The 11,018-nt window shown below is 57.9% G+C and overlaps 1 protein-coding gene across 1 annotated transcript; it reads left to right on the top strand.

Moving 5' to 3' along the window:
• The first annotated feature begins 278 nt into the window (after positions 1 to 278).
• Positions 279 to 953, top strand: LOC138493114 (putative uncharacterized protein DDB_G0290521). The gene has a single exon (XM_069620324.1). The coding sequence runs from the start codon at positions 279 to 281 to the stop codon at positions 951 to 953; it is 675 nt and encodes a 224-aa protein (XP_069476425.1).
• Positions 954 to 11,018: the final 10,065 nt, after the last annotated feature.

Here is an 11,018-nt window from a genome sequence, read left to right as displayed (position 1 = left end):
CAGCTGTCACGTCATCACCGGTCCAGCGGCCACCTCCGTCCCAGAGCATACAGCTGAGCCCCATGAAGAATTCAGCTGTCACATCGTCACCGGTCCTGCGGCCACCTCCGTCCCAGAGCATACAGCTGAGCCCCATGAAGAATTCAGCTGTCACGTCGTCACCGGTCCAGCGGCCACCTCCGTCCCAGAGCATACAGCTGAGCCCCATGAAGAATTCAGCTGTCACTTCATCACCGGTCCAGCGGCCACCTCCGTCCCAGAGCATACAGCTGAGCCCCATGAAGAATTCAGCTTTCAAGTCATCACCGGTCCAGCGGCCACCTCCGTCCCAAAGCATACAGCTGAGCCCCATGAAGAATTCAGCTGTCACGTCGTCACCGGTCCTGCGGCCTGCTCCGTCCCAGAACATACAGCTGAGCCCCATGAAGAATTCTGCTGTCATGTCGTCACCGGTCCAGCGGCCACCTCCGTCCCAGAGCATACAGCTGAGCCCCATGAAGAATTCAGCTGTCACATCATCACCGGTCCAGCGGCCACCTCCGTCCCAGACCATACAGCTGAGCCCCATGAAGAATTCAGCTGTCACGTCATCACCGGTCCAGCGGCCAACTGAGTCCCAGAGCATACAGCTGAGCCCCCTGAAGAATTCAGCTGTCCCATTGTCACTGGCCCAGCTGCCACCTCCGTCCCAGAGCATACAGCTGAGTCCCATGAAGAATTCAGCTGTCACGTCGTCACCGGTACAGCGGCTACCTCCGTCCCATAGCATAGAGCTGAGCCCCATGAAGAATTCAGCTGTCACGTCGTCACTGGCACAGAGGCCACCTCCGTCCCATAGCATGCAGCTGAGCCCCATGAAGAATTCAGCTGTCATGTTGTCACCGGTCCAATGGCCAACTCTGTCCCAGAGTATACAGCTGAGCCCCATGAAGAATTCAGCTGTCACGTCATAACCGATCCAGCGCCCACCTCCGCCCCAGAGCATACAGCTGAGCCCCATGAAGAATTCAGCTGTCACGTCATCACCGGTCCAGCGGCCACCTCCTTCCCAGAGCATACAGCTGAGCCCCATGAAGAATTCAGCTGTCACGTCGTCACTGGTCCAACGGCCACCTCCGTCCCAGAGTATACAGCTGAGCCCCATGAAGAATTCAGCTGTCACGTCGTCACCGGTCCAGCGGCTACCTCCGTCCCAGAGCATACAGCTGAGCCCCATGAAGAATTCAGCTGTCACGTCGTCACTGGCACAGAGGCCACCTCCGTCCCATAGCATGCAGCTGAGCCCCATGAAGAATTCTGCTGTCACTTCGTCCCTGGCACAGAGGCCACCTCCGTCCCATAGCATGCAGCTGAGCCCCATGAAGAATTCAGCTGTCATGTCCACCTGGTACAGAGGCCACCTCCGTCCCATAGCATGCAGCTGAGCCCCATGAAGAATTCAGCTGTCACGTCATCACCGGTCCAGCGGCCACCTCCGCCCCAGAGCATACAGCTGAGCCCCATGAAGAATTCAGCTGTCACGTCATCACCGGTCCAGCGGCCACCTCCGTCCCACAGCATACACCTGAGCCCCATGAAGAATTCAGCTGTCACGTCATCACCGGTCCAGCGGCCAACTAAGTCCCAGAGCATACAGCTGAGCCCCATGAAGAATTCAGCTGTCCCGTTGTCACTGGTCCAGCTGCCACCTCCGTCCCAGAGCATACAGCTGAGCCCCATGAAGAATTCCGCTGTCACGTCGTCGCTGGTACAGCGGCTACCTCTGTCCCATAGCATAGAGCTGAGCCCCATGAAGAATTCAGCTGTCACGTCCTCCCTGGTACAGAGGCCACTTCCATCCCATAGCATGCAGCTGAGCCCCATGAAGAATTCAGCTGTCATGTCGTCACCGGTCCAACGGCCAACTCCGTCCCAGAGCATACAGCTGAGCCTCATGAAGAATTCAGCTGTCACGTCATCACCGGTCCAGCGGCCACCTCCGTCCCAAAGCATAAAGCCGAGCCCCATGACGAATTCAGCTGTCACGTCGTCACCGGTCCTGCGGCCTGCTCCGTCCCAGAGCATACAGCTGAGCCCCATGAAGAATTCAGCTGTCCCGTTGTCACTGGTCCAGCTGCCACCTCCGTCCCAGAGTATACAGCTGAGCCCCATGAAGAATTCAGCTGTCACGTCATCACCGGTACAGCGGCTACCTCCGTCCCATAGCATAGAGCTGAGCCCCATGAAGAATTCTGCTGTCATGTCGTCACCGGTCCAGCGGCCAACTAAGTCCCAGAGCATACAGCTGAGCCCCATGAAGAATTCAGCTGTCCCGTTGTCACTGGTCCAGCTGCCACCTCCGTCCCAGAGTATACAGCTGAGCCCCATGAAGAATTCAGCTGTCACGTCATCACCGGTACAGCGGCTACCTCCGTCCCATAGCATAGAGCTGAGCCCCATGAAGAATTCTGCTGTCATGTCGTCACCGGTCCAGCGGCCAACTAAGTCCCAGAGCATACAGCTGAGCCCCATGAAGAATTCAGCTGTCACGTCATCACCGGTCCAGCGGCCACCTCCGTCCCAGAGCATACAGCTGAGCCCCATGAAGAATTCAGCTGTCACGTCATCACCGGTCCAGCGGCGCCTCCGTCCCAAAGCATAAAGCTGAGCCCCATGAAGAATTCAGCTGTCACATGGTCACCGGTCCTGCGGCCTGCTCCGTCCCAGAGCATACAGCTGAGCCCCATGAAGAATTCAGCTGTCCCGTTGTCACTGGTCCAGCTGCCACCTCCGTCCCAGAGTATACAGCTGAGCCCCATGAAGAATTCAGCTGTCACGTCATCAATGGTACAGCGGCTACCTCCGTCCCATAGCATAGAGCTGAGCCCCATGAAGAATTCAGCTGTCATGTCCTCCCTGGTACAGAGGCCACCTCCATCCCATAGCATGCAGCTGAGCCCCATGAAGAATTCAGCTGTCATGTCGTCACCGGTCCAACGGCCAACTCCGTCCCAGAGTATACAGCTGAGCCCCATGAAGAATTCAGCTGTCAAGTCGTAACCGGTCCAACGCCCACCTCCGCCCCAGAGCATACAGCTGAGCCCCACGAAGAATTCAGCTGTCACGTCGTCTCTGGTACAGAGGCCACCTCCGTCCCAGAGCATACAGCTGAGCCCCATGAAGAATTCAGCTGTCACGTCATCACCGGTCCAGCGGCCACCTCCGTCCCAGAGCATACAGCTGAGCCCCATGAAGAATTCAGCTGTCACATCGTCACCGGTCCTGCGGCCACCTCCGTCCCAGAGCATACAGCTGAGCCCCATGAAGAATTCAGCTGTCACGTCGTCACCGGTCCAGCGGCCACCTCCGTCCCAGAGCATACAGCTGAGCCCCATGAAGAATTCAGCTGTCACTTCATCACCGGTCCAGCGGCCACCTCCGTCCCAGAGCATACAGCTGAGCCCCATGAAGAATTCAGCTGTCACGTCATCACCGGTCCAGCGGCCACCTCCGTCCCAAAGCATACAGCTGAGCCCCATGAAGAATTCAGCTGTCACGTCGTCACCGGTCCTGCGGCCTGCTCCGTCCCAGAGCATACAGCTGAGCCCCATGAAGAATTCTGCTGTCACGTCGTCACCGGTCCAGCGGCCACCTCCGTCCCAGAGCATACAGCTGAGCCCCATGAAGAATTCAGCTGTCACATCATCACCGGTCCAGCGGCCACCTCCGTCCCAGACCATACAGCTGAGCCCCATGAAGAATTCAGCTGTCACGTCATCACCGGTCCAGCGGCCAACTAAGTCCCAGAGCATACAGCTGAGCCCCATGAAGAATTCAGCTGTCCCGTTGTCACTGGTCCAGCTGCCACCTCCGTCCCAGAGTATACAGCTGAGCCCCATGAAGAATTCAGCTGTCACGTCATCACCGGTACAGCGGCTACCTCCGTCCCATAGCATAGAGCTGAGCCCCATGAAGAATTCAGCTGTCATGTCCTCCCTGGTACAGAGGCCACCTCCATCCCATAGCATGCAGCTGAGCCCCATGAAGAATTCAGCTGTCATGTCGTCACCGATCCAACGGCCAACTCCGTCCCAGAGTATACAGCTGAGCCCCATGAAGAATTCAGCTGTCACGTCGTAACCGGTCCAGCGCCCACCTCCGCCCCAGAGCATACAGCTGAGCCCCATGAAGAATTCAGCTGTCACGTCGTCTCTGGTACAGAGGCCACCTCCGTCCCAGAGCATACAGCTGAGCCCCATGAAGAATTCAGCTGTCACGTCATCACCGGTCCAGCGGCCACCTCCGTCCCAGAGCATACAGCTGAGCCCCATGAAGAATTCAGCTGTCACATCGTCACCGGTCCTGTGGCCACCTCCATCCCAGAGCATACAGCTGAGCCTCATGAAGAATTCAGCTGTCACGTCGTCACCGGTCCAGCGGCCACCTCCGTCCCAGAGCATACAGCTGAGCCCCATGAAGAATTCAGCTGTCACGTCATCACCGGTCCAGCGGCCACCTCCGTCCCAGAGCATACAGCTGAGCCCCATGAAGAATTCAGCTGTCACGTCATCACCGGTCCAGCGGCCACCTCCGTCCCACAGCATACAGCTGAGCCCCATGAAGAATTCAGCTGTCACATCATCACCGGTCCAGCGGCCACCTCCGTCCCAGACCATACAGCTGAGCCCCATGAAGAATTCAGCTGTCACGTCATCACCGGTCCAGCGGCCAACTGAGTCCCAGAGCATACAGCTGAGCCCCCTGAAGAATTCAGCTGTCCCATTGTCACTGGCCCAGCTGCCACCTCCGTCCCAGAGCATACAGCTGAGTCCCATGAAGAATTCAGCTGTCACGTCGTCACCGGTACAGCGGCTACCTCCGTCCCATAGCATAGAGCTGAGCCCCATGAAGAATTCAGCTGTCACGTCGTCACTGGCACAGAGGCCACCTCCGTCCCATAGCATGCAGCTGAGCCCCATGAAGAATTCAGCTGTCATGTTGTCACCGGTCCAATGGCCAACTCTGTCCCAGAGTATACAGCTGAGCCCCATGAAGAATTCAGCTGTCACGTCATAACCGATCCAGCGCCCACCTCCGCCCCAGAGCATACAGCTGAGCCCCATGAAGAATTCAGCTGTCACGTCATCACCGGTCCAGCGGCCACCTCCTTCCCAGAGCATACAGCTGAGCCCCATGAAGAATTCAGCTGTCACGTCGTCACTGGTCCAACGGCCACCTCCGTCCCAGAGTATACAGCTGAGCCCCATGAAGAATTCAGCTGTCACGTCGTCACCGGTCCAGCGGCTACCTCCGTCCCAGAGCATACAGCTGAGCCCCATGAAGAATTCAGCTGTCACGTCGTCACTGGCACAGAGGCCACCTCCGTCCCATAGCATGCAGCTGAGCCCCATGAAGAATTCTGCTGTCACTTCGTCCCTGGCACAGAGGCCACCTCCGTCCCATAGCATGCAGCTGAGCCCCATGAAGAATTCAGCTGTCATGTCCACCTGGTACAGAGGCCACCTCCGTCCCATAGCATGCAGCTGAGCCCCATGAAGAATTCAGCTGTCACGTCATCACCGGTCCAGCGGCCACCTCCGCCCCAGAGCATACAGCTGAGCCCCATGAAGAATTCAGCTGTCACGTCATCACCGGTCCAGCGGCCACCTCCGTCCCACAGCATACACCTGAGCCCCATGAAGAATTCAGCTGTCACGTCATCACCGGTCCAGCGGCCAACTAAGTCCCAGAGCATACAGCTGAGCCCCATGAAGAATTCAGCTGTCCCGTTGTCACTGGTCCAGCTGCCACCTCCGTCCCAGAGCATACAGCTGAGCCCCATGAAGAATTCCGCTGTCACGTCGTCGCTGGTACAGCGGCTACCTCTGTCCCATAGCATAGAGCTGAGCCCCATGAAGAATTCAGCTGTCACGTCCTCCCTGGTACAGAGGCCACTTCCATCCCATAGCATGCAGCTGAGCCCCATGAAGAATTCAGCTGTCATGTCGTCACCGGTCCAACGGCCAACTCCGTCCCAGAGCATACAGCTGAGCCTCATGAAGAATTCAGCTGTCACGTCATCACCGGTCCAGCGGCCACCTCCGTCCCAAAGCATAAAGCCGAGCCCCATGACGAATTCAGCTGTCACGTCGTCACCGGTCCTGCGGCCTGCTCCGTCCCAGAGCATACAGCTGAGCCCCATGAAGAATTCAGCTGTCCCGTTGTCACTGGTCCAGCTGCCACCTCCGTCCCAGAGTATACAGCTGAGCCCCATGAAGAATTCAGCTGTCACGTCATCACCGGTACAGCGGCTACCTCCGTCCCATAGCATAGAGCTGAGCCCCATGAAGAATTCTGCTGTCATGTCGTCACCGGTCCAGCGGCCAACTAAGTCCCAGAGCATACAGCTGAGCCCCATGAAGAATTCAGCTGTCCCGTTGTCACTGGTCCAGCTGCCACCTCCGTCCCAGAGTATACAGCTGAGCCCCATGAAGAATTCAGCTGTCACGTCATCACCGGTACAGCGGCTACCTCCGTCCCATAGCATAGAGCTGAGCCCCATGAAGAATTCTGCTGTCATGTCGTCACCGGTCCAGCGGCCAACTAAGTCCCAGAGCATACAGCTGAGCCCCATGAAGAATTCAGCTGTCACGTCATCACCGGTCCAGCGGCCACCTCCGTCCCAGAGCATACAGCTGAGCCCCATGAAGAATTCAGCTGTCACGTCATCACCGGTCCAGCGGCGCCTCCGTCCCAAAGCATAAAGCTGAGCCCCATGAAGAATTCAGCTGTCACATGGTCACCGGTCCTGCGGCCTGCTCCGTCCCAGAGCATACAGCTGAGCCCCATGAAGAATTCAGCTGTCCCGTTGTCACTGGTCCAGCTGCCACCTCCGTCCCAGAGTATACAGCTGAGCCCCATGAAGAATTCAGCTGTCACGTCATCAATGGTACAGCGGCTACCTCCGTCCCATAGCATAGAGCTGAGCCCCATGAAGAATTCAGCTGTCATGTCCTCCCTGGTACAGAGGCCACCTCCATCCCATAGCATGCAGCTGAGCCCCATGAAGAATTCAGCTGTCATGTCGTCACCGGTCCAACGGCCAACTCCGTCCCAGAGTATACAGCTGAGCCCCATGAAGAATTCAGCTGTCAAGTCGTAACCGGTCCAACGCCCACCTCCGCCCCAGAGCATACAGCTGAGCCCCACGAAGAATTCAGCTGTCACGTCGTCTCTGGTACAGAGGCCACCTCCGTCCCAGAGCATACAGCTGAGCCCCATGAAGAATTCAGCTGTCACGTCATCACCGGTCCAGCGGCCACCTCCGTCCCAGAGCATACAGCTGAGCCCCATGAAGAATTCAGCTGTCACATCGTCACCGGTCCTGCGGCCACCTCCGTCCCAGAGCATACAGCTGAGCCCCATGAAGAATTCAGCTGTCACGTCGTCACCGGTCCAGCGGCCACCTCCGTCCCAGAGCATACAGCTGAGCCCCATGAAGAATTCAGCTGTCACTTCATCACCGGTCCAGCGGCCACCTCCGTCCCAGAGCATACAGCTGAGCCCCATGAAGAATTCAGCTGTCACGTCATCACCGGTCCAGCGGCCACCTCCGTCCCAAAGCATACAGCTGAGCCCCATGAAGAATTCAGCTGTCACGTCGTCACCGGTCCTGCGGCCTGCTCCGTCCCAGAGCATACAGCTGAGCCCCATGAAGAATTCTGCTGTCACGTCGTCACCGGTCCAGCGGCCACCTCCGTCCCAGAGCATACAGCTGAGCCCCATGAAGAATTCAGCTGTCACATCATCACCGGTCCAGCGGCCACCTCCGTCCCAGACCATACAGCTGAGCCCCATGAAGAATTCAGCTGTCACGTCATCACCGGTCCAGCGGCCAACTAAGTCCCAGAGCATACAGCTGAGCCCCATGAAGAATTCAGCTGTCCCGTTGTCACTGGTCCAGCTGCCACCTCCGTCCCAGAGTATACAGCTGAGCCCCATGAAGAATTCAGCTGTCACGTCATCACCGGTACAGCGGCTACCTCCGTCCCATAGCATAGAGCTGAGCCCCATGAAGAATTCAGCTGTCATGTCCTCCCTGGTACAGAGGCCACCTCCATCCCATAGCATGCAGCTGAGCCCCATGAAGAATTCAGCTGTCATGTCGTCACCGATCCAACGGCCAACTCCGTCCCAGAGTATACAGCTGAGCCCCATGAAGAATTCAGCTGTCACGTCGTAACCGGTCCAGCGCCCACCTCCGCCCCAGAGCATACAGCTGAGCCCCATGAAGAATTCAGCTGTCACGTCGTCTCTGGTACAGAGGCCACCTCCGTCCCAGAGCATACAGCTGAGCCCCATGAAGAATTCAGCTGTCACGTCATCACCGGTCCAGCGGCCACCTCCGTCCCAGAGCATACAGCTGAGCCCCATGAAGAATTCAGCTGTCACATCGTCACCGGTCCTGTGGCCACCTCCATCCCAGAGCATACAGCTGAGCCTCATGAAGAATTCAGCTGTCACGTCGTCACCGGTCCAGCGGCCACCTCCGTCCCAGAGCATACAGCTGAGCCCCATGAAGAATTCAGCTGTCACGTCATCACCGGTCCAGCGGCCACCTCCGTCCCAGAGCATACAGCTGAGCCCCATGAAGAATTCAGCTGTCACGTCATCACCGGTCCAGCGGCCACCTCCGTCCCACAGCATAAAGCTGAGCCCCATGAAGAATTCAGCTGTCACGTCGTCACCGGTCCTGCGGCCTGCTCCGTCCCAGAGCATACAGCTGAGCCCCATGAAGAATTCAGCTGTCCCGTTGTCACTGGCCCAGCTGCCACCTCCGTCCCAGAGTATACAGCTGAGCCCCATGAAGAATTCAGCTGTCACGTCATCAATGGTACAGCGGCTACCTCCGGCCCATAGCATAGAGCTGAGCCCCATGAAGAATTCAGCTGTCATGTCCTCCCTGGTACAGAGGCCACCTCCATCCCATAGCATGCAGCTGAGCCCCATGAAGAATTCAGCTGTCATGTCGTCACCGGTCCAACGGCCAACTCCGTCCCAGAGCATACAGCTGAGCCCCACGAAGAATTCAGCTGTCACGTCGTCTCTGGTACAGAGGCCACCTCCGTCCCAGAGCATACAGCTGAGCCCCATGAAGAATTCAGCTGTCACGTCATCACCGGTCCAGCGGCCACCTCCGTCCCAGAGCATACAGCTGAGCCCCATGAAGAATTCAGCTGTCATGTCGTCACCGGTCCTGCGGCCACCTCCGTCCCAGAGCATACAGCTGAGCCCCATGAAGAATTCAGCTGTCACGTCGTCACCGGTCCAGCGGCCACCTCCGTCCCAGAGCATACAGCTGAGCCCCATGAAGAATTCAGCTGTCACTTCATCACCGGTCCAGCGGCCACCTCAGTCCCAGAGCATACAGCTGAGCCCCATGAAGAATTCAGCTTTCAAGTCATCACCGGTCCAGCGGCCACCTCCGTCCCAAAGCATACAGCTGAGCCCCATGAAGAATTCAGCTGTCACGTCGTCACCGGTCCTGCGGCCTGCTCCGTCCCAGAACATACAGCTGAGCCCCATGAAGAATTCTGCTGTCATGTCGTCACCGGTCCAGCGGCCACCTCCGTCCCAGAGCATACAGCTGAGCCCCATGAAGAATTCAGCTGTCACATCATCACCGGTCCAGCGGCCACCTCCGTCCCAGACCATACAGCTGAGCCCCATGAAGAATTCAGCTGTCACGTCATCACCGGTCCAGCGGCCAACTAAGTCCCAGAGCATACAGCTGAGCCCCATGAAGAATTCAGCTGTCCCATTGTCACTGGCCCAGCTGCCACCTCCGTCCCAGAGCATACAGCTGAGTCCCATGAAGAATTCAGCTGTCACGTCGTCACTGGTCCAACGGCCACCTCCGTCCCAGAGTATACAGCTGAGCCCCATGAAGAATTCAGCTGTCACGTCGTCACCGGTCCAGCGGCTACCTCCGTCCCAGAGCATACAGCTGAGCCCCATGAAGAATTCAGCTGTCACGTCGTCACTGGCACAGAGGCCACCTCCGTCCCATAGCATGCAGCTGAGCCCCATGAAGAATTCTGCTGTCACTTCGTCCCTGGCACAGAGGCCACCTCCGTCCCATAGCATGCAGCTGAGCCCCATGAAGAATTCAGCTGTCATGTCCACCTGGTACAGAGGCCACCTCCGTCCCATAGCATGCAGCTGAGCCCCATGAAGAATTCAGCTGTCACGTCGTCACCGGTCCAGCGGCCACCTCCGCCCCAGAGCATACAGCTGAGCCCCATGAAGAATTCAGCTGTCACGTCATCACCGGTCCAGCGGCCACCTCCGTCCCACAGCATACACCTGAGCCCCATGAAGAATTCAGCTGTCACGTCATCACCGGTCCAGCGGCCAACTAAGTCCCAGAGCATACAGCTGAGCCCCATGAAGAATTCAGCTGTCCCGTTGTCACTGGTCCAGCTGCCACCTCCGTCCCAGAGCATACAGCTGAGCCCCATGAAGAATTCCGCTGTCACGTCGTCGCTGGTACAGCGGCTACCTCTGTCCCATAGCATAGAGCTGAGCCCCATGAAGAATTCAGCTGTCACGTCCTCCCTGGTACAGAGGCCACCTCCATCCCATAGCATGCAGCTGAGCCCCATGAAGAATTCAGCTGTCATGTCGTCACCGGTCCAACGGCCAACTCCGTCCCAGAGTATACAGCTGAGCCCCATGAAGAATTCAGCTGTCACGTCGTAACCGGTCCAGCGCCCACCTCCGCCCCAGAGCTTACAGCTGAGCCCCATGAAGAATTCAGCTGTCACCTCGTCTCTGGTACAGAGGCCACCTCCGTCCCAGAGCATACAGCTGAGCCCCATGAAGAATCCAGCTGTCACGTCATCACCGGTCCAGCGGCCACCTCCGTCCCCGAGCATGCAGCTGAGCCCCATGAAGAATTCAGCTGTCACATCGTCACCGGTCCTGCGGCCACCTCCGTCCCAGAGCATACAGCTGAGCCCCATGAAGAATTCAGCTGT

Source organism: Ambystoma mexicanum, chromosome 10, assembly GCF_040938575.1.
Source record: "Ambystoma mexicanum isolate Mex_15411 chromosome 10, UKY_AmexF1_1, whole genome shotgun sequence".
Lineage (NCBI taxonomy): Eukaryota > Metazoa > Chordata > Amphibia > Caudata > Ambystomatidae > Ambystoma > Ambystoma mexicanum.
The sequence above is the reverse complement of the archived record's forward strand: the minus strand, read 5'-3'. Positions and strand labels throughout refer to the sequence as shown.